Raw genomic sequence first — 22,487 nt, 5'->3', positions numbered from 1 at the left:
GTGTATAGCAATTGAGAACATGATCATATTTACCTGTGTAACAAGGACTTCACTTGACAATTGTGATGATTCCATGGAAACATTGGGTTCGTTTACCACAACATCACCTGCAGCAAGGAAATAATAAAAGAAAAATACTTATTTCTCCCACAGACTCACAAATTTAACAGAGGGAAACAGAGTTAGCACATCTTCGGCAGATTAGGAACAAAAGAGAAGGCTTATTGTAGTGCATAATCTCAGCAGGTTGCAAAAATAAAAACAAAAACTACAGGAATAACTTATTATGATTCCTGAGAATCAACTTACATTCTTCTGGCGTGCCAAACAAGTCCACAGACGCTTGGCTGGCGTTAACACAGTCTGGGCTGGGGCATCCAGGTGGACGGCACAACTGTTCCCCTCCTCCAGCTGTAACACCCTCACATTTGTTAGCATCGCTGGAATCGCCCTGATCCCGGATCAGAGCAGGGGGAGGACCTGATATGCCAAAAATTTCAGCCAAAGGCGGCAATTCCTCTCCAGTGCAATCTGACAAATCAGATGAAGACTCAAGCCTTCGGGCCCTGGTCCTCTTCCTTTGCATGATTTTGACGGAGGACTGGGCACTGAGCTCTCCACTATCATGACTGCATGACTCCACTTCGTGTGCAATTTGTACAGCTGGAATCCCAAGACCATCTGGGGTTAAAGAGGACTCTGCATTTAAAATATGCCCAGTGTTGATGGCTGAATGCTTTCCACTGGAATTGTGCACCGAAATGCTGTCTTGTATCTCTTCCCTGCTGGTGCAATCAAGCTGATCCTCTGTGATTTGAGAATACTTGGTGGGTTCGTTTAGTTCGTCATGCTGAACGGCCGTGAAGCAGAGCCCTGAATCTACTATTTTAGGCACAACAGAAAGAGGAGGACTTTCCATTTCACGCTTTGATACTTTATTGGGAGAAAGGGCACTACTGACACTACCCCTTGAGACACAGTTATCCCAGGCACTGTCCTGACCAGAACAAGTGCTGTCAGGGGTCGAGGGTTCCATCACTACTAGATCTGGTTTCTCAACATCTGCTTTTCTTGTCAAGCCAGGTGAGTTAGGAGGGGAGGTCAAATCACAACAAGATGAGTTTCGATTATCTTTCAATGCTTGGGTGATTTCTGGTGTCTTTGTGTGATTCAGATCTTTTGCAGATTCAACAGCAGAAGGAGCATGATGGTTCTCATCTGCTTCAACTCGCTGAACATTTTCTTGGTCTGAACTACGGCTCCTCTTCACATTTGGACCACCAAGACAGAAAGATTTCCTTTTAGTGGCTTTGAAGCTCTTGAGCAGTTGCTCTGTGTCCAGCTCACTGTCATTCTTATCCTCCTCATTTTCTTTAGTCTTGCAAGCTGAAGCCTCTAAGTGAATATCATGTGTGAAAGGACTGGTTGGATTGTCACTTTCAAGTGTTGTGTCAGACACAGCTGCTTCAGCTGGACTAACAGAGCTTGGGACTACAGGAACATGACAAGCAGCAGTAGCCTCAGACAAATGTGGCACTTCAGCATCTTCTTTTGGTCTCAAACATGTCCTGTCACCAGACTCCATGTTTTCTATTTCTCCTAAATCTTGATCATAAATACATCCATTTCTTTCAGGCACTTTTGTCATGTTTCTATTCTTAGGAGATGCTGCATTACCCAATGTTCCACCTTTAGTGTCCCCAGATTCCTTTGCAGCATTGTTGTCTTTTTCAGGTTTAGTGGCTTTCAAGTTTGCCTTCTTGTGACGTTCCTGGACTTCCTCTGTGAAGACTTGAAGCCTTCTGCTCCTCCTGGTGCTCCTTGTAACAGGGATTTCTTGGTCCTCGCTGCTAGGGTAATTCTCAATATGAATTTGAACTTCTTCTGACCTTAATTTAGTCTTAGGACTGATTTCTCCATTTTGAACTCCAACTAGAACAAGGGGTTTTGTCACTCGAGCAGACTTGCCTTTATCTGACCTGTTTTTTCTTTTCCTCCTATCAGTTTTCTTTTGCTCAGTACTTTCTGATGGTGCCTTAGCTTGTTCTAGTAAATCACTGTCAAGCTGTTGCAGAGTAGCACGTGTTCTCTTCTTCGACTTTCCTTCTGGCTGCTGTTGTCCAATATCAGACACAGAACAGGGAACCTCATCTTTGTGATTTTTGTCACTTTTTGGTAAGTTAGTCATCTCTACGCCATTTTTGTCTCTTCCATTTCCTTCCACGAGCTCCATCTGTTCTGCTTCTTTTAAAATGTCACTGCTGGTGTCCCTTACTTTTTCTATCATCTGTTGCTCTTCCTCCATATCGCTTTCACTTTTACCTTCAGAGCTAACAAAATCACCAGCTCTCTCTTGAGTTTTTGGTGGTTTGCCAAAAACATTAAGTGGAGGAGAGAAGGTCCTTTTTCCTCTTCGCTCTCGTTTGTAGACTGCACCAAACACCTGCTCTTCAAGGGCTTTAGCACGATCCTCCCTTCTAGGATTCACATCACTGTTGTCTTGCCTGACATCTATTGTTGAAGTGGAAGAGCAGCTGTCAGAGTCGTCATGGGCGTCTTCGTTCGGTTTCTCCAACTCAAGACTTCCTTCAGTCGGAACTTTCATGAGCCACTCAGCAACTTTCTCTAGACTTTTCTTCTGTTTCCGGTCAACAATCTTCTCAGGCTCCAAATCCCTTTTCTGCTTCTTCCTTGAGGACTTACTTAGAGGTTGGTGTTTGGTCTTGTCTGGAGTTAACTGTGGATGAACGGATGTGTTCTCCAATTTGGAAAATCTCATTTTGCCTCTAGTTTGGTGTGTTGTTGCCTTTTCCACAACTTGCAACATTTCAGTTCCCACTGGTTGCACATTACGTGTAGGGCTGTGTGCTTTATTGTCAGACATTGGTGGGGCCTCCCCAAGGCCACTGTCAAGGCCTTCATTTTCTGTCATCGAAGGACTTGTGTCTTCAAGCCCCATAAGTTTTGCAAATCCATTTTGGGCTAAAAAAGAAATGTGTAAGTTCCAAATAATTAAACATCTGGAAGACATCACACCTTGAAAATGGACAATGTGTAACCTATCGCCTCTAATGCTATCTACCACGGAATACTACTAACTTATGAATATAAGCAAATCTGTCAATTAAGTGGTGAATATATAAACCATCACACAAGGCATCAGGATTTTACCCGCTATAGTTGAGGAATGAGACTTTGGAAGATCAGCACTGTCAACATTTTCCACAATGTCTTGGTCAGTGCCAGGTGTATCTAAAGCTGACATATCATAACAGTGTGTAGTAGCTTCAACGTCTGTGACTCTGGGTAGAACAAAATACAGGTGAAAATACAAGGTGAGCTAAAATTCTGAAAAATTAGCATTTGCATTATTTCAGATGATATCAGCTTCAGTGCTAATGTTCAGATTTCTTACCTCGATTGTGCTTTTTGACGAGACATTCCAGTTATGTCTGGAAAAATAAATTGAATGTTTTTAGATAATATAATGTGAGTTCATTTTTAAAAACAATTTTAAGAAGTCTGTGATGAAGCCTTACAGTTTGTTCCAGTGTCAGTTTCATATGCCTGTATCATGTCCTGCAATCCTGCAACAAGTCTTTGAAACCCTGGGCTCTCCTGTAAGCTCCTGTGTCAGTAAAAATAATACACACTGTTATATTAATATAAGCATGAAAAAAATAATGAATGTTACACTGCCATTTTGATTTTGTCCAACCTTTTGGTGACCTTGGCTTTACACACTGGACAGTTAGCTACGTTTTGTTTTCCGTTGTCCAAAAGTTTCATCATACAAAACCTATTAAAAAAACACATATATGGTTTCTGTGTGTATAAAAACATTAAAATGTGTTTCCGTCACAAAATGAACTACTTACTTGCAAAACTGATGGTCACACTTTGTAGATACAGGTGCAGTCATTAAATCCAAGCTACAAGTGAAACAAAAGACTAGTAAAGACCATTGAAGTTTTTCAAAATGAAAAACATAGTATTTTAATTCAACAAAAATGGCGTAGATGCAGTACATATTGCTTATTTAATGTTAGAATAATGCTCACCATATTGGACACTGAAGGGTCTCCCAAAGGACTGAAATCCCCTTTTTGACATCTGTGGCTTTTGGGGTTTTCATGGTGATTTTCAAAAGAGCTAAACATGATGTGAATGAAGAAATCAAAGCACAAGCAGAGACTGTAGTCAACACACTGCTTTCAAACATGATTAAAAAGGTTAGATACGTTAGTATTTAATGCTATTTAGCCATCTTTGAGGGAAATACAATTTATTTGACGGGGGTATTATTGCAATGTTAGCTGTCGTCTACTGAGAATCGCTTTATTTCACCCCAGTAGTAAAGAAACATAACGTTACAGACAGCATGTGAAGAAGCATAATATTCCTGTGAAATCAGTCAGAATCAACGCTCACTAACGATATTCGTTAAGTATACTGCAACTTTATGAAAAGCAAATGGATGTTGATACAGTGTCAGTATTATAAACTAACGGCTAAACATCAGACCTGCTAGCTCCCAAGATTTGCTTGTCGGAGGTCACTAAATTTATCTAACGCCCCTGACTTTCTGAGGTTGAGACAATCGACACAGATACGTTGACAGAACACAATGTAACTCAAAGACTAAATTACATTTAATGATTGTAACCGTGAGGCTAATTGCATAAATAAAAACATATGTCAAACTTTACCTTATCTTTTTATAGTTACAAGCTTAGGTATCATTTGCTTTAGTTTTCCCGCAACTATCGTCTTCTTCTGCTTTTGTTTGAAGTCCGTTTGCAGCTAATCTCACAGCGCGGCCTACTGGTCCGGAGTGTTACCAACATAATGCAAGATAGTGTATAACACAGATGTTCAATCTTTTTTGATGGCAGGGCTGTGAAATATAGCAGTACAACAGTTCAACAAGTTATTCTTGTCATATTAATTAGCCCATGGTGCTTTGATGTAACTCTAAAATTCATCATAGACACTTAAAACAAAGATTCTTTCATAGGATGTACGTTTGTGAATGTTATTTTGTTAATGATCAATTGAATGAACATGGCGGAATTTCTCTTCAATATACAGTACTTATTTTTTTCCATTTTAACAGCACCAACATTTAATGCTGTCAATCAGTGGGGACGTACGTGTTGTACCCTGCTTTGTCTCACGTGACTTTCACGTTTTTAATCCGACGTCACATCCGTCGTAAACAACAATACGGAAGTGAGAGAAATCCTGAGGTGAAAATGCAACAGTCACGCTAAATAGAGGTTTCGTAACGTGGTGTGCAAGTCAAGATTATTATGCAATAGTTTTCATTCTACACAAGCGACAGTGAGTCTTTACTATGGTTATATACTGTTGATAGATTTTACATGCAAACTAGCTGCAAAGCTAATATTAGCTAGCCAGCTGTCTGGCAGTTTAGCCAAACAGCTCCCTAGTTAGCAAGCTAGAATATGTAGCGTTCACTTTTACGGTGAGTCTTTGTTGTGACTATTAACCGGTATAAACCGTTGATGGATGTTACATACAAGCTAGCTGCAAAGCTACTATTAACTAACCAGTTGTCTGGCAGTTTAGCCAAACAGCTACCTAGTTAGCAAGCTAGAATATGTAACGTTGACTTCTAGACTTTCTGTCGGGAGATAGCTACCAAGATGTTATCAACATTAATCACTCCGACATATTTACTATGTATTTCTATGTCTTTACATGTTTTCTTGTGGCTAGCGATGGAGGGCTCCAAGTCGTCGAGCACAACCATGCAGGTCAGCTTCGTGTGTCAGCGGTGCTGTCAGCCGCTCAAACTGGACACATCCTTCAATGTGCTCGATCGGGTCACAATCCAAGAGCTTATTGGTATGTGTTCCTGTCAGAATCGATCATTGATGCTGCAAAGTGTACGTGACGTTTCGGAGATTTAATGAAATGGCTTTCAAACTGCTCCGTCCGTCATGTGTTGACCCTCGAATATTCTTCCCTCCTCCTCAGCTCCGTTGGTCACTGTGACCCCCAGCAAACAGGCTGACAGCTCTGAGGGGGAGACAGCACCAGAGGTAGGTACAACTGAAGACACATTTATGAAGATTGTCTTCAAACCAGACCTTTCAGAATGTCGGGATCCATGCAGTACAAGATGAAGTTGAATGTGACCACAAATTTCTGGTAGTCACGCGTACTATTGTGTTCTGCATCTGCTGCGACCATAAATCCATCATTCTTTAGTTTATCCACTATGCCCACTCTCTTTGGGCATAATTATGGAAGTTTATCAAAGATTAAACTCTTTTCCCTCAGCCCAGAATCACCTACTGATGAGATAAAGCAGTAGCATCAGAGAAACTGAAATTTTGACTCTGGCATTTTTACATGTGGGATGTTATGTCGACTACATTAGTAACTACGGTTCATACACATGACACATGAGAAGAATTTATATTTAAAGCTAGTACTTTTAAGGGAACATCACAATGACATTTTACTTCCAGGAGACCTTTGTTGAAAACAAGCAAGATGGAGTGTCAAGAAAATACATCCCTCCAGCACGGTGAGTCTGTTCGTTAAGCAAATAATACAGAATACTGTTTACAATTGATGTCTGTTGATTATTTTCTAGTTGTTTTGTTTCTCTACCAAATGAGCTATGGATGGTGGACAAAGTTAACCCAACCGCTGAATCTTCCTACAGGATGATGTCCACAGAGAGTGCCAACAGCTTCACACTGATTGGAGATGCATCTGACGGGGGCACCATGGAAAATCTCAGTCGTAGGCTGAAGGTGAAGCTTACTGTCACACAGCTGAATATTTCATTTTCTATAATGTCAGTTTCCTCTGATCTTTTTTAATTTTGGCAGGACAGTGTGTTAGGGTAAACCTGGACCGACTAAACTTAGAAACACTATGTTCTCATCTGACAATGTGTTAATGACATGACTATACCCAGTGACAATGTTATCTCTGACCCAATCCCACACAGGTGACCAGCGACCTGTTTGACATCATGTCGGGCCAGACAGATGTGGACCACCCGCTGTGTGAGGAATGTACTGACACCCTGCTGGATCAGCTGGACACACAGCTCAACATTACAGAGAATGAATGCCAGAACTACAAGTGAGTCAAGTTGTGATAGTTTTCAATGAAAGTGATTAACAAGAGACTGAAAGTACTGCTGTATGGCTTGATACAAACCCAGCTAGGTTGAAGTGCTGATTCTAAATGTCTCTTTGAGCAGTATGTGTAACATAGATTGTATGTGAACTTATTTTCAGGCATTGTCTGGAGCTGCTGTCAAACCTGCAGGTGGAGGAAGAGGAGACCCTGCTGGCAGAGCTACAGCAGCTGAAGGAGGAGGAGGAGGCTCTGGTCCAAGAACTGGAGACAGTGGAGGAGCAGAGGGCTGCTGTGGCCCAGGACTTGGCCCAGAGCAGGATCCACTCTCAACAGCTGGACAAGGAGGAGCTACAGTGAGTGACCGAGAGAGGTGTAAACAGGCTCTGTGCTAAATGATACATCAGCTAACATCTCAGTCTCTTTCTCCTCCTTTTTGCAAAAAGATACCAGAAGGAGTACAGCGAGTTTAAACGGCAGCAGCTTGAGCTGGATGATGAGCTGAAGAGTGTTGACAACCAGATGCGTTACTGCCAGATTCAGCTAGATCGCCTGAAAAAGACCAACGTCTTCAATGCCACATTTCACATCTGGTACATAAACATGCAACCTTACGTTGTTGCGTGTGCTGAGAATAAATAATTTGTTTTCTGTTGAGAAATCAAGTGGGACTTTGCAACTATTTAATGCGGGCCTCCGGAACAAAAATGAATCAATGCCCATGGACTGAGAATCTAAATTGATTGATTTTTGTTTAGGCACAGCGGCCAGTTTGGTACCATCAACAATTTCCGTCTGGGTCGACTCCCCAGCGTTCCAGTGGAGTGGAACGAGATCAATGCGGCGTGGGGGCAGACGGTGCTGCTGCTGCACGCTTTGGCCAACAAGATGGGGCTGCGCTTCCAGAGGTATACACACACACACACACTTCATCATTTTTTGTTATACTTATTATTGAATGCTGTTGTATCTTACACAAACAACACTTCTCTCCTCAGATATCGTCTTGTCCCATATGGAAACCACTCATACTTGGAATCACTGACAGACAAGTCTAAGGTAATACATGCAGTATTCTCAAACTCAGCTCATTGTTTAGACACCCCACTCAGGCTCCAATCCTGCTCTTTCTCTCTGTCTTGTGTTTGTCCAGGAACTTCCTCTGTACTGTTCAGGTGGCCTGAGGTTCTTTTGGGACAATAAATTCGACCACGCTATGGTGGCCTTTTTGGACTGTGTCCAGCAGTTCAAAGAGGAGGTGGAAAAAGGAGACACTGGCTTCTGTCTTCCATACAGGTCAGATACCTGCAGACAAGCACGATGTGAATGATTTGTCCTCTTGCTCATTAACCAGGGGATTATGGAAGCCATTTAGGAACAGCTGTAAATATTCATGAAGTTTGAATGCAAATTTACATCTTTACCTGAACTCATTCTGGACTTAAGACCTATCTTCTTTGATAATGCTATTGAGAGAAATAAGGGGCATTTGGGAAAGCTTTGGCTATATAACCCTTTGAATTATTAAAGCATGCACTCCAGTAGAACTTTCACTAATACACTTACTTGTACAAGCAGCCTTATAAAGCAGTCACCTCTGACAGCCCAACAAAGCTATAGCTTTATTTTTACACAATTATTTTATGTGGTGATACCAGTGTGACATACCTTTGTGTTATTGTTAATTACTAGTTTGATTGGCTTTAATTTGCAACATGGCAGAATATAATCATATGCCAATGCAGCCAAAACACATAATTCAAAGCAGCTGCATTATTTCTACACAAGATGACAGCGTAGGAGCAGAACACGAGACCTACTCTAACTCGCGGCTGTGGTGCCAGTTTTGGTGGCTCCCTGGAGTACCACAAAACAGCTGGTTCATAATTAGTGAGATGATTTGGGATAATATGATGTGAAAAGACATTTGTATAGCTTACTGCACCATTAGCCTTCAGTCTTTTGCTGTACAGTTGGGCTTTTGCTAAAGCCTCATCTCTCATGTTCCTGATATGTAACTAATGACACCAGTACATCCACCAGGCCTGTTGTAATAACTGCAGCTGATGTTTAATTCCTCAGGATGGACGTGGAAAAAGGCAAGATCGAGGACACGGGTGGCAGCGGTGGCTCCTACTCCATCAAAACACAGTTCAACTCTGAGGAGCAGTGGACCAAGGCTCTCAAGTTTATGCTCACCAACCTGAAGTGGGGACTGGCTTGGGTCACCTCACAGTTCTACAACAGATAAACCTGCTGGACATAGTTGTATTGAGTTCTACAAAGTCACATGCCCCTCTGATAAATAGATTTCATGTGAATGTTATTTGGCCAGTGGAAAAGAAATGGTTACGTGTGCACCAGTTTGGAAGTCCTTTTTTTTAAGGATTTTCATTACAAGAAAAAGCATGGAGTTACAATACAGATTGTGTTTTTTACATGTTAAAAAGGGGGGATAATTTATATATATATTTTGCTGCAAAGTGAAGATGATAAATCGTGGACCCACTGTGGAAGCAATTGACGCGTTGTCGCCAAAGCAAGCAGGATAAGATAACTACGTGACTTTTAGTTCCTTTGTATCCTCTGCTTCGTTAATTAGTATCTGGGTTTTTGTGAAGAGCTGACGTTGCAGTAAGACAATTTCACACTTAACAGACAGGAATGTAACTTAAATTAAATCCTAACAGGAGTCACTTCTATCTACTTTAAGTTCAAGTTATGCTTGCTCTCCTGTTGTCCTGCACACCTATGAAATCACTGCAAGAGAAAGTTTGTTAATGTCCCAGCTGTAGAAGCTGTAAGAGTATGTTGTGATGATAATAATGGTCAAAATAAGATTTTGATTTACACGGTTTAGTATTCAACAGGACTATGTCATTTCTTTAGCCTTGAATGCAACCATTTACATGCATACTTTATAAGTAAACTGTTGTCTTTAGAAGTAGTTACTGCTTCTTTGTGTTCATATTCTACATCATCACGCAAATTCATCTGTTTTATACATGACGGATAATTTTAATGGTGCCATTTAAGTTAATAAATACTTTATGCTATGCTGTGAAAAAAAAAATGTCTGGTGTGGAGATTTTCTTATACATAAAATGTAGTTGTGCACCAATGTAAAAGCAAACACTGAAACAGTGATAGAACTGCATCATGGTACACAACTGACAACAGATGATCAAATACTCTGTGCACCAATGAAGTGTTTTTGGGTGAAAAGAGATGAAAGTGACATATTTTGTCATTGGAGGGAACTCACTCCAACGAAATTCGTGCTCTGCATTTAACCCACCCAAGTGACGTGCACACACACACAGCAAACCCGGGTCAGTGGGCGACCGCGTGCAGCGCCCGGGGAGCAGTGGGGGTTAGCTACCTTGCTCAAGGGTACCTCAGCCATGGACACCGGTACGGGGAATCGAACCAGTGATCCACCGGTTACGGGTCTGACACCCTAACCGCTGATCCACGACTGCCACTTGACCAAAGGACAAAAAAAAAAGTAGCATATTATTTGCCCTCTGATTTTCCCAAATCACATGACACCGCATGACACCACAATTAACCAAATGTGTTTATTAATGATTTCATGATTATCTCTGTTGAATCTTAACTGTCATCACAATCACTCACTCACAGTCACCCCCCCCCCCCCCACACTCCAAGGTTAACAAAAAGGGGTAAATTTCATGGAAAAATATGGACTTAACAATTAAAATAAATTGACTTCCAGTTATCCAGTAAAATATTTAAAGTAGGTCAAAACCAGCTGCTCTTCCTGGAATCAGACCTCTTCTGTGTCGAGTCCTTTTCTGATCGCTCAAAATGGTGCCATTTCAACAAGGCAGGCCTTGAACTTTGGTCATCAGTCATTCCTTACTACTTGTAAGAGCCCTTCCTGAAAGTCCCAGGATCAAACCTATAGGGATACATATGTGAAAGTGACACTAATTTTTAAAAATATTTTAATAGATGATGCATTTCAAGCAAATTGTGATGAAATTCCATTAATGCTTCTTCTAAATCTTCCAGAGCACAGGCATGTCATCTTCCACACATGGCACATGCCTCAGCCTGTCAGTTTGTGCAATTTTTCGGGTGCTTTTACTATTTATCATGAAAAGAAAAGCCCCTTGAAATGAGCCAAAGTTTTCGTGTTAGTGCATGCATATGGGCAAATCTTTGGGTTCTACTGAGCCCACAGCCAGAGACCGGCCCTTCATTATTACGTAAACAACGATATCGCCACGTCATCCAATATCTTGGTTCCATTCACACTTTTGCAATCCCTACATCCCATAATGCTCTCTTTCAAATTCAGGAGGGCAAAGGAGGATTTTCATCAAGTGTGTAATGTCTCTGCGTGGATTTGTCCTCACTGGGGTTTTCTTCCAGTTTCTTTGCGCTTGCTTCACTCAGAGGCACTGCTGCTGTAGCAGCTGGAGGTGGAGGGGACGGGAGGTGCCAGGGGTGTGCTGCTGCCCAGAGCTTTTCGAATATGGGGCATTAGGAAGGGGTCGCTGGCCAGCTGAAACACATCCACACGGTCCTCCTTGTGATAAGCCAGGCAACGTCGAATGAAGGCCTATGAAAGGAAAGAGGGGACTACTTAGACTACTTGCTGTTCTGCTGACACAATTATCTAAAAATTTAACCCCCCCCCAACATTAAAACTCAAACTCAACATTGTATTTGAGCAGGAATTACATCACATTCACAGTAAAAATGTCATTTAATTTAAAACTTAAAAAAGTGATATTGTATAAGTGTATAAAGTTTGATGGAAACAGTGCAGTGAGTTTATATTTGTTTAAGGGAAATGAGTATCACACCTTCGCATCTGTGGTGACCACAGGTTTGGGAGGAAACTGCACCTCAGTGGCTTTTAATATGGTGTTCTCTTGAAGGATGTCCTGCTGTGACTGGTTATGACCGAATGGCTGGACAAAGACAAAAAGGGAAACAATTAACAGATGCCTTACTTTCATTCCTCACTTTGATTAAATCAAATCTCGCAACAAAATCCATGTTGAAGGATGCAGGTTACTGGTTACCTTGCGTCCATACAAGCACTGGTAGAAGATGACCCCTACTGACCAAACATCGACCTTGTTGGATATTTTGGGTGGCTCTTTGCCCACCACAAAGCACTCAGGAGGCAGGTACCTGTAAGCCACGTGATCACAACATGAGCTTTAAACAGGTTCTCTTTGCACTGTGCCCCTTTTACATGAGTATCTGAATTAAATTTCCCTCAGAAGACAGCGCCTCTGCGACAAACTTGTCAAGCCGTATTTCACGCTTGGTTACTAAATGCAGTGAAATGTGTCTCTGTGTACCAGTAGGTCCCTGCTCCCTGTGAGGTCAGCTCCATGCCATCTGCAGAGTTGTAGCTGTCATCATCCATGATCTTGGACAGGCCGAAATCAGTGATCCTTATCTCTCCACAAGCTGTGCCATTAACCAACAGGATGTTTCCTAAGATCAGGACAGTAAACAGAACAATAGTATAATTAAAAACATAAGAAAAATTAAATATAATATAAATATATATATATCAATTGTTCAGAAGTCAAAAGTACCAAGTTCAATTTGCTAGTGCTGAACATAAAATGTTAAAACTGGGAGAATACCTGGCTTGAGGTCATAGTGGATGATGGGTGGGCGAATCTGGTTGAGATACTTGAGAGCGTTGACAATCTGCATTACAATAGAGCGGCCCTCCTTCTCGGTCATCAGCTTATTCTGCTTCAAGTAGAAGTCCAGATCATTGCCTTCACAGTACTCCAGCACTGTGCAGAACCTGCCAGAGGTAATGCATCTGATCATCTAGGAGGTTTTCAACACTAACAACTGCAGACTCAGGTACTAATTTCTTTGGACGCTCATCACCACGAGCAACCTCTTTCACATTATCATTTGTTTTTGAGAGTTTGTCTGTTTTTTTGTTTAGCTTAGCTTTATGCAGAAGGTTCACTTACGAGTCTGTGTCGAGTGAGAAATAGTCGTAGAGTTTGACTATTCTAGGGTGGTCAAGTTCCTTGTGGATTCTGTACTCTCTACAGGCGTGTCTGAGAAGACATATACCATTTAGTGGAACATCACAAATAAGATTTTCTGTTTCAAGCTTGGAGGTCTGCCATGGACATTTTCAAATCATTGCCAATGATGCAAAAAAAAAAGAGAGCAGGCTGAGACTCACTTATGGTAGTTTTGCTTTTTCTCCTCCCTCCAGTTCTTGTTGAGTTGATGGATTTTAATGGCCACATACCTTTGCTCTGTCAAATCGAAAGCCTGCAAAAGAAACATTACACATGAACACAAAGTCTGAGAAGGCCTGTTATGACTATAAAGTGTAGCACATCTCACTACAGTATAGTTCTGACAAGTGAAGATCTTCTGCCTTGTGTTATTTGAAACACATCGTTTAAAAATAAAAAAAAAAGAATCTTGTAAAAGAATGGAAGCTATCTAAATGGCATATGCTTACCTTGAACACTTCACTAAAGCCTCCTCTTCCAAGTAAATGTAAAAGCAGATATCGCTCGTTCAGCGTGGGGTGGTCTTTAAATCTATAGAAGAGGACTATCTTCAGTCATTTGGTTTTTCCGATGTTTTGTTTAAGTTCAAAAAACACTGCCGAGCTTGCATAAAGTACATTACACAGAGATGATACGTACTGCGAGTTGTCCTCGTTATGGATTCTCTTCAGTTCCCGAATGTGCAAGTTCCTCACTCGCTCCAAATGCTCCAGTTCTGCCTGGATCTCGGCTTCTTCCTACATACAAACACACAAATCTATTAACCACCTCAACTTTTTATAAAACAGAAAGGAACAATAAGAACTAGGTCTGCAAGAAACAAATCCAGAAACAAAGAAAAAGCTGCTTTAGCAGTGAACTCGTACCTTTTTTAGATGACCAATTCGAAGTTTGAAAATCTCCTCTTGCTCATGATATTCTGCCAGTGACAACCTGTGTGGGGTAAGGTACCAACAGTTGACTTTATAAGCTACAGACTAGAATAACTGCTTTAGAGTCATATAATTAAAAAAGAATCTACAATACAAACAAACCAGCCAATATTAAAAAATATCTATCATCAATTCAGGAATGTCTTTTCCCACACTCGTACAACCCACACTTAATGGGTTGTCCCATAAAACATTTAGTCTTCACCACAAAAATTAATTTCTGCCTTAGTGTATCCTCTGGACTGGTCCACGCAAACCATCTACAATGTGAAGTAATTCAGCCATTGTTTGTAATCTTACGCTTCATTCTCCTGGCCGTTGCTCCTGCTCTTTCGTTTGTTCTGTTCGAGGCTGGGTGGAGGCGTCTGGGCCATGGAAGGAGGTTTCCTCTTCCCCAGCAGCTTCCTCTGCCTCTCAATCTCCTCCCGCTGCGAGTTGACTCGCTCTTGCTGCCTGGAACACGTAAGAACGATGCAGCGTGAACATTTTCATATGCAGAATGTACAAATGCAAGCATGTGTTTGTGTCTGTTTGTGCACTGACTTGATGAGGTTCTGGAAGGCATATCCATCTGTCCACTGTTCAGTGAAGGAGGCTCCGTGTCGTACGGTGGTGAAGTGGCCCAGGCGCAGGCGGTCCTGCATGCTCTTATCCCTGCAAGCCATCTTCTCCTGCTTTGACTACAAAAAGAGTAAACTCAATATTACATGCATGCACACTCACAAAACTGCTTAGCTTAGAGGATGTGAAGAACCCAAAGAGTCCATTATAAACACCACGAAACCCATAAAACACCTGTCAAAAGTTAAAAAACATTTGTTTCGGTTTTGACATTGTTGAAACCCACCTTCTCGATTAGGAGCTTCTTGCTCATGGTCACACACTTGTTAAGTCGTTCCTTGTAGCGCTCCAGCATCTTCTGTTGCTCATCTACCTGCCGCCTCAAGTCGCAGTTAGCCTGCCAAAACATACATCATTACTGACAGCTAATTCTTGTTATAACAAGGATTCGAGGCCGTTTTGTTCTTAAACCAACACGATGCAACAGCTATCAACAAGTTTCAGGCTCGGCTGGCTGACATTTACGCCAAATCTAATTTAAACAACAATGACATTTAAAAGTGCATCATTCATGATGAACACTGGTACAGGTTAATTACTGATGTTATCGTGCCAAATATCTAACATATATACATTTACAATTTGTATAAAATAAAACAATATGTTGTTTCCACTGTCCATATCCACTGAAGTTCATCTTGTCAGCTCTTTAAGACAGATTTTAAATATTTTTCTTATCATACCCTCAGGAGGTCATCTATTCTCCCCTCTTTCTTCTCCAGGTCAGAGTTCTTGTCCTTCTCCAGTGCTGTCAGTTTCAGCAGCGTCAGCTCTGACTGAGGAAGGAGAGCAAAGATAACAACAAGCTGACAATTAACACCTCAACCCACTCAAATGATTCAAAAACCCCCTAGGCCAATGAGTTAAAAAAAAAACAAAAAAACGCCATCACATGAAATGTCTCAAAATCAGACGGTGGTGTCGTGCATATTACAAGTGAATACAAAATGTCGACCTTTAACAAGGCCCTTTAGTGTAATTTGCAAGGATGGCTGTCTGTTGCAAGTTTGACCTTTAATTCTAACATCCACATCTTAGCCAACTAGTGGCATTTTTGTGGCAGAACAAGGTGCAAAGCTGCGTCATCTGTACAAGTTTTATCAAACTCAACTAACGGTGAGAGTTTCAGAGGTTCAGTTTGTGAAACAACTTTCCACTTTTTACTCAGTGCAGAAATGTTGGTGTTAACTGAAGATGCAGGTCAGTCACTCAGTTACCTGGATGGCTTTGTGTGAGCAGGAGTGTGTCGGGGTTGTCTTAACAGAGCTGCAAGATGAAGAGTCTGTGTGGGCTGAGCCAGTGGACGAAGGACTGCCATGCTGAAACTGCAAGAAGAGAGGTAGAAAGAGACAGGAGGTAAAATCTAACAATTACATAATACAGACAGTATAGGGGGGTTAGCTGAAAGGGATAGAAAGAAAATGTCTGTTAGTAGTAAAAACAAACCACATAGAATGGTTAATATTTCCGGTAAGATTTCAAGACATCAATAAAACGGTGTAATACTGCTTTACGAGTTCAGAGTGATTCAGAATGGAAAGTAATTTGCTTATTTGTCGCACTTTAACCATTATAAGCTTTGTTCAGACACACATCAACACAAATTGTTATAAACGGGGGCTACTGGCTGGATCTCTCCTCTGCACTGTCGGTATCATTGATGTATAAAGAGATGCAGATTTGTGTCTGTTAGACGTATGCTTTGTTTGAATTCACACAAAATCCCTTCCTCCAGGATTGTGTGGAAGGGTGGATGTGTTTATTTGTGTATTAGAACGTAACTCCGGGAAACAATCAGAAAGTAACTTTTGAGTGGCTTCTTCCTTGGCCCTTGTTACACCCATACACCAAGTTTCAAGAAAATCGGGCCAGTGGTGTTTCCATGATACTGATGAAACACACACAAGCAAACCAACACTCTGAAAAACACAACCTCTATGGCAGAGGAACTAAACCTTAACAACTCATTTGATGAAGGAATGATTTGTTATTTCCACTGGCTGAACAGATCCAGACAAACCTATGACTCTATTAGCCCTTAAACGGAAAATAATCTAAATCTTACAGATACATGCCTCATCGACCGTGTCAAATTAAGAGGATACTGACGCTTACAGAAAATAGACAAAGACCCACATAACCAACAGATGAATTAGACTCTGTCTAAAGATTAAACAGCTGATAAACCAACACTAAAACAAATGAGGAAAGACAGCCAAGGCAGGAGGACGCTATGGAGATGGATGCTAGTGCTCACCAGAGGATTAGACAGTGAGTGCTGTGGAGAGGGGCGCACCAGCATGGGGATGCCCCGGGCAGGACTGGTGCCAGAGCCACTGCTACCAGCAAACTGGCCACAGGGCAGATGACAAGAGTGTATAAACAAGACAGAAAGAAAGAAGACAGGGTTGTTATTTAGAAAGAATTTGATGAAGGACCATAAAGACAAAGTTGGAACATGAAGGAGAAGACATCATGCTAACGTTTGAGAGTGATTTGAAGCAATGCACAGCCAAGTGGCTAAAAATGCGAAATTCATTCAACAGGACCAACATGTATGATGTCTGTTTGGTTTGCACTTACCTCAAAATAGTCGCTTACTTTGTGCCCTCTTCCTTTTCCTACCAAAAAAAAAAAAAAAAAAAACAATACAAGTTTAAGAAGTAAGAAAATTTAGTCATTTTTTCCCCCAAAATTATTTCACTAAGCATATACATGTATTGAAGCAGAAGAATAACACGAATAACATACCAAAATATATTGTTACAAATTTGTAAATGCAAATATTTAGAGCCAAAAAGTGATGACAGTGAAACCCAGGACTGCTGGAGCTCGGTCACGAAAGAGGCTGGACTTACCCTGGCTATTGCTGTCATAGACGTCTCCTTTCCTCTTCCTGTTTCTCTGGTCATTGGCCTTCTTCTCTGGTGTCTGACATGACCAAAAGATCAACACGGTTTAGACTGAAATTTCATTCCATTAAGTTTAATCCGTTAAACACATTAGCATAAAGACAAATCAATTTAATTCACAAAGAAAAGTCAAATGGGTACAATTGCACTCCTTGCTAAAAACAACCATTTGAATATAATGTAATGTAAGGTTAGCAGCAGCTTCTTTTCTGTGTTGAGGATTTCATTAACTATTTTAATCTGCTTATTTGTTGAAAGCATCGTGGCCTATCCAGGATGTTTTCCAGAAATTTTATGTTAGCATCCACCACTGTAAACAAAATACTTGACCAATAGTCCAAATCACAATCAGTGGAAATACTACTGAAATTCAGTTGTGCATTCATGCTTTCCCAAACCTACCTCCAGTTCCTTGTCACTGAGTGATCCCGCGCTGCACAGTGACTGGTCGGATGATTCACTGTTGGCTGAACTCTGGAAAACAGAGCAACACATTAGATCTGACTGATTATTCATTTGCTATTTGTATGTAGATCCTTTCCACAGAACTGGAAATTAGACATTTAAGATATTCACAAGACTTCTAGAAATGACTAGATTTTTAGAAAAAAAACATGCTATGCAATGTTCCAAACTATCATTTGGACTGTGTACTGTAATACACCAAAGAAGGATGGTGGCCCAAGTAAACTCACAAATTTAGGGGCTATTTGCCACTCAGTTTTAATATAACTCACTTTTGTTGCAGTGTTTACAATTGTAATACACATTACAGTTTAAGCCCTTTTACACTGTTTTGTATACATTGTATTTTCCATTCTTTGTATTTTATGTTTGTAAGAAATTCTGCACATGCATCCCACAGGTATAGTTCTATAATTACCATCTCTAAGCCATGACACTACAGTGAAACATAATATACACATACATAATGCAAATCCTGTTAATCTGCAAGTCTTCAGTTCACATCTACTTGGTAGATTCAGTTGGTGCCATGCATAAACGGTACAGATGGGCAGCTGTACAGCCTGATGAGACTAAAAAGAAACAGCAGGCTAATTGGAACAGAGAGCTAATGCTTTTAAGGCCTGCTGGCTTTCTGCTGCTCAATGTCACAAATACAGCATAAACACATTTTTCTCTTAACATGTACATTACATTATGTTCAGTGTAAGGACTCAAATGCTACCTTAAGTCCTGTCTTAAAAATCACTCGCACTCCAAGACCACAGTGAGCAGGCCTGACAATTCATTTCAGAGCACTATAGGCCACTACAGGCCGGAGCACGAATGATAGTGATTGCTTTCTCAGGGGATGCCATTTTCTGAAATGTGCACCCACACACAGTAATACACGGTTCAAAGGCAGGGTTGCAGCACAGCACACAGCTTATGCTGTGAGCTTCAGCTGCGGTGCCATTTCAGTGTCACCATACTAGTCTCCACTGAAACAAAGGACTGCTGGCCAGCTCCCATGTCAGCCAAGACAGAGCTTGTCTTGTTTTAGCATTAGCTCAGGGAGACAGGATGATTCCGCAGAGAAAGATCCTGAACACAGAGCATCAGTCGATACTGGAAACAGGGTGTTTGGCTGCAGGAAAACCGGGAGCTACTCTTTAGTATTTCCAAATTTATTTCAGCAGGAATAGAAAGGAACCTTCATTTAGTTTTCCAGCAACAAAATACAATTCAACACTTACACTGCACCTAAAATGCAACATTTGCAAAATTAAACAATATGTCCATACAACAGTCGATCACTCTGATTGACAAAACAACTATTATGGTAAAAAGGGATGCCAACCTTGGTCACACCAACACCAGTGAAGCGAGCCTCGAGCAGTTCCTGCCTGCGTGGATCCAGGCTTAAAGCCTGACTATGAAGTCCTTCCATCATGCCTGGAAAGAGAAAAACAGTGAATGAAACTAACTCAAGTGGACTAGCTTGGTTAGGCTGTTGTCACACAAGAGAAGACTGATGCACACGCAGAACAGAGAGTAGCACACCCTGGCTACCAATACATCAAAAATATTGTCTCCAAGTCAGGTAGGAGGACTCACAATATAGACAATCCTAAAGTCTGACCAGCAAACTCTAACACTTTTCTGCACGGCTGCATGGGATTATAGGCCTACGCTGGATCAGTAAAGCCCACTGTCCAAAGTGAACCACTGTTCAAAAACTGACACAAAGTAAACTTTGTTCGCTAGGTTACTGCCCTTCACTGAGACAACAATTTCAATTAAAGACAGTGTTTAAAAAAGCCAACAGGAAAGGGTTTTTTTTTTATTTCTAATTGCAAATGAATCACCCTGCACTGCCTCTTGAAATAACAAGAGTTGACGTGCAAGAGGGACACCCAACAAAATTCTGAAACTTCTGAAATTTTATTCAACCACTTTGACCAAACTGCTGAAGTCCGGTAAAGAAAGGAAAAGGGTTAAGGTCAAAGAAATAGAAACAAGATGCTGTTGGACTCTGGTGCTTATGTAGGCCATCAATGTCTATGCTTTCTTGGAAGTTCAGAATTTCACCAGTTAAACTGCAGATGCTGTTTCACATTCAGAAAGACAAAGAGGGAAGTAGATTAAAGTCATTGAATAAGGACATAATCTTTGAGGGAGGTAATGCCTCACTGTCATTACATTACTAATTTAAATCTGAGAGACATTAAGGCAGAGGCACCAAAATAATCTCTATCACCCCCCATATATAATTATCATAACCATATGAAATGGCAGCGCACGATTTCTTTATGCCATAAGGAACTCCAAATTGACACATGGATTCATCTGAGGGCACGCATCACCGTGATGATCATTCAAAAACAAAAAAACAAACAAAAAAACAACAACAACCAAATAATAACATAAATCATTGCAGTTTTGCCCGTGACTAATTTAAACCAATAAGCCTATCAAAACAATGCTGCCCTAGCTAGAAAAACCATATAGCTTCATCTAAACTTTAATGACGAACCACAGACTCGACTTCGTTTAGGTTAACTCATATTTCAGCTTTAATTCACTTCATCTCAGTTGATGGAACAACCTTTATGCCTGACAAGAAGATGTTAACCGAAGCCAAACTCGGACAATGCTAACTAGCTAGCTAGTTAAGATTAGCAAATGTTATTATGCTTATCAAAAACTTGCCAACATCTTAAGAAAGAACGTTGTCATGGATTCTCAGGTTATCAAGCGTCAAGTAAAAACAGGTTTAATCAGTGTTAACAGCAACTAGGATGTTACCTGTGCTTATATAACAGCAAAGGCTACATGGTAGGTTACCTAAACTAGCCAACGTTCAATTATCTAGCTAGCTAACGTTAACATGGGCTGCAAGAGAAGTCTCACCTGGAGAACCTTTCAGTGTACACTGCCAGTTAGTCCTAGAAAGGATGTCGTCCGTCCATCCGGTGACAGCAAACCCCCTAACAAGTCCCAGTCCCACACACCTCAAATCAAATTGTTCGCATGAAGTTATCCATTTACAATTATTTCGAATTCAGGGAAGACATTTGTTAGCTTAGCTAATGCTAGCTAAGGATAGCGGTGTAGCTGGCTCCTGCTGGTGTCATCCGGACAGGAGGCCCTGATCCTCGGGGTTTTCTCGTCCGTCTTGATGCCCCTGCACGGGTAAACCTGGAGCTGTCAACGCTCTGGAGCCTCTTTAACAAGTGTTGTCACATTTCTGCTTCGCTCGGTCTTTCTAATGTCATTATCGAGCGATGTAACGCTTACACCGGGAGCAGAAGTTCAACCACTTTGTTAGAGTCCATTCTTTGACTGTTAATAAAAGATCATTACCCCCTGCAGCAAGGCCGCACAGAGCTCCAGGGAGAGCTTTATGTGATGCTTCCCATGCGCTCGTTAAACAGATACTGTAAGCTCCTCAGGTCAGAACCACCCAAAAAACAGACAGCATACTGTTGGCAAAGGATTACCAGCCTTGGCAGAGTGAATTGCCGAGGCCCTTGACTTAAAGGGCACCAGAGAGTCCCGGACTCATTGTGCCCCAGTTTGTTTGTTTTTTTTAAAATCTATCCCTCACTGTCTTGCAGGGCCACACGACTAGATAATTATTATTTTTGTTTAGTCAGTTTCAATATATTCTATGTTTATTTTTTATTGTGCACAGATGATGCCCGTTCCTAAATGAAGTTGCAGTGACTCCCACAAATAAATACAATGAAAAAATATATATATATATCTATATATAATACAAATCTAATGATTTAACGAATTATTATTATAATAATTATTTTTATTTATTTATTTTTTCTGTAATGAATTCCTTTTGCTCACTATTAGGAAGTTTTTATCATGATGAGTGACTGAGTCAATTAATGAGAGCTAACTCACAGTTTCTTTCTACATTAATTTATATATGCATATACATTTAATTATTTGTACGTCATCCGATACTCAAGGTGACACTTAAACCCACACGTTAAGAAATAGGTTAATTAAGTGTCACTCACCGACTGGTTGCACCAGTGAAACCTGTTGATTTGCCATGAGGTTTAAAGTTTAATTCAGATTTTACTTGTTTGCTCTGGAATAAAATCATATATTCTCTTAAATCTCAGTCCGCAAAAAGTGTAGTTAACCAAGTTACTGTGTCCTGTCGAATCACATAAATGCCACTAGAGGTCACACTTTCTTAGGTTTAACTTGAACCTACTGCTGACCTGCAGGCCTAAGAAGGTCCCTTTAAAAAAATGGATTTATACAACTCAAATAATTCTATTTGTTTCTTAAAGTTTGTTGTAGAAACAAAATATCGCTTATTATGCAAGTCTACAATAAGTAGTCTAATTCATCTGAAACACTTTGTCTTATAAACT

At 40.8% G+C, this 22,487-nt stretch overlaps 3 protein-coding genes across 11 annotated transcripts in view; 1 reads left to right on the top strand and 2 right to left on the bottom strand.

Annotated features, from left to right (window-relative positions):
- The window catches only part of LOC124052490 (breast cancer type 1 susceptibility protein homolog), a 55,110-nt gene extending 50,260 nt beyond the window's left edge, over window positions 1-4,850 (bottom strand). For all 3 annotated transcript variants that reach the window (XR_006842007.1, XM_046376791.1, XM_046376792.1), the window contains exons 1-9: window positions 4,710-4,850; window positions 4,062-4,152; window positions 3,879-3,932; window positions 3,719-3,799; window positions 3,540-3,628; window positions 3,416-3,452; window positions 3,172-3,302; window positions 310-2,982; window positions 34-107 (exon numbers count right to left, since the gene is read on the bottom strand). Coding sequence is in view for 2 of the 3 variants with exons in the window: in XM_046376791.1 (XP_046232747.1) it covers window positions 34-107; window positions 310-2,982; window positions 3,172-3,302; window positions 3,416-3,452; window positions 3,540-3,628; window positions 3,719-3,799; window positions 3,879-3,932; window positions 4,062-4,135 (3,213 nt within the window). In the remaining variant the exon portion in view is untranslated. The remainder of the gene's footprint in view (window positions 1-33; window positions 108-309; window positions 2,983-3,171; window positions 3,303-3,415; window positions 3,453-3,539; window positions 3,629-3,718; window positions 3,800-3,878; window positions 3,933-4,061; window positions 4,153-4,709) is intronic.
- A 312-nt stretch (window positions 4,851-5,162) lies between these two features.
- becn1 (beclin 1, autophagy related) lies at window positions 5,163-10,198 on the top strand. Of its 4 annotated transcripts, none has more exons than XM_046377875.1 (12): window positions 5,163-5,249; window positions 5,743-5,871; window positions 6,004-6,068; window positions 6,501-6,559; window positions 6,701-6,791; window positions 6,992-7,128; window positions 7,287-7,481; window positions 7,572-7,718; window positions 7,884-8,033; window positions 8,124-8,184; window positions 8,279-8,421; window positions 9,208-10,198. In XM_046377875.1, exons 2-12 carry the CDS (start codon window positions 5,745-5,747, stop codon window positions 9,374-9,376), a joined length of 1,344 nt encoding a protein of 447 aa, XP_046233831.1. In that variant the 5' UTR covers window positions 5,163-5,249; window positions 5,743-5,744; the 3' UTR covers window positions 9,377-10,198. The 4 variants fall into 4 exon arrangements, with proteins under 4 accessions (XP_046233831.1, XP_046233829.1, XP_046233830.1 ...); XM_046377873.1 differs by having other exon boundaries at window positions 5,186-5,343; XM_046377874.1 differs by having other exon boundaries at window positions 5,200-5,343; window positions 5,727-5,871.
- Window positions 10,199-10,692: 494 nt separating this feature from the next.
- On the bottom strand, window positions 10,693-21,653 carry LOC124052489 (serine/threonine-protein kinase tousled-like 2). 4 transcript variants are annotated; one of them, XM_046376789.1, is made up of 22 exons: window positions 20,995-21,653; window positions 19,442-19,536; window positions 18,040-18,111; window positions 17,584-17,656; window positions 17,309-17,346; window positions 16,983-17,075; window positions 15,943-16,050; window positions 15,409-15,501; window positions 14,952-15,062; window positions 14,648-14,784; window positions 14,405-14,557; window positions 14,039-14,105; window positions 13,812-13,909; window positions 13,622-13,703; window positions 13,334-13,425; window positions 13,113-13,202; window positions 12,765-12,934; window positions 12,471-12,609; window positions 12,186-12,297; window positions 11,964-12,071; window positions 11,511-11,716; window positions 10,693-11,050 (listed from the first exon to the last, which is right to left on the bottom strand). In XM_046376789.1, the coding sequence occupies exons 2-21, from the start codon at window positions 19,532-19,534 to the stop codon at window positions 11,543-11,545; spliced, it is 2,103 nt and encodes a 700-aa protein (XP_046232745.1). In that variant the 5' UTR covers window positions 19,535-19,536; window positions 20,995-21,653; the 3' UTR covers window positions 10,693-11,050; window positions 11,511-11,542. The 4 variants fall into 4 exon arrangements, with proteins under 4 accessions (XP_046232745.1, XP_046232743.1, XP_046232744.1 ...); XM_046376787.1 differs by having other exon boundaries at window positions 10,693-11,716; XM_046376788.1 differs by lacking the exon at window positions 20,995-21,653 and adding an exon at window positions 20,890-20,973 and having other exon boundaries at window positions 10,693-11,716.
- Window positions 21,654-22,487: the final 834 nt, after the last annotated feature.

Source organism: Scatophagus argus, chromosome 21 (assembly GCF_020382885.2).
Source record: "Scatophagus argus isolate fScaArg1 chromosome 21, fScaArg1.pri, whole genome shotgun sequence".
Classification (NCBI taxonomy): Eukaryota; Metazoa; Chordata; class Actinopteri; family Scatophagidae; genus Scatophagus; species Scatophagus argus.
Note: the sequence above shows the minus strand (reverse complement) of the source record. Positions and strands in the feature narration are given on the sequence as shown.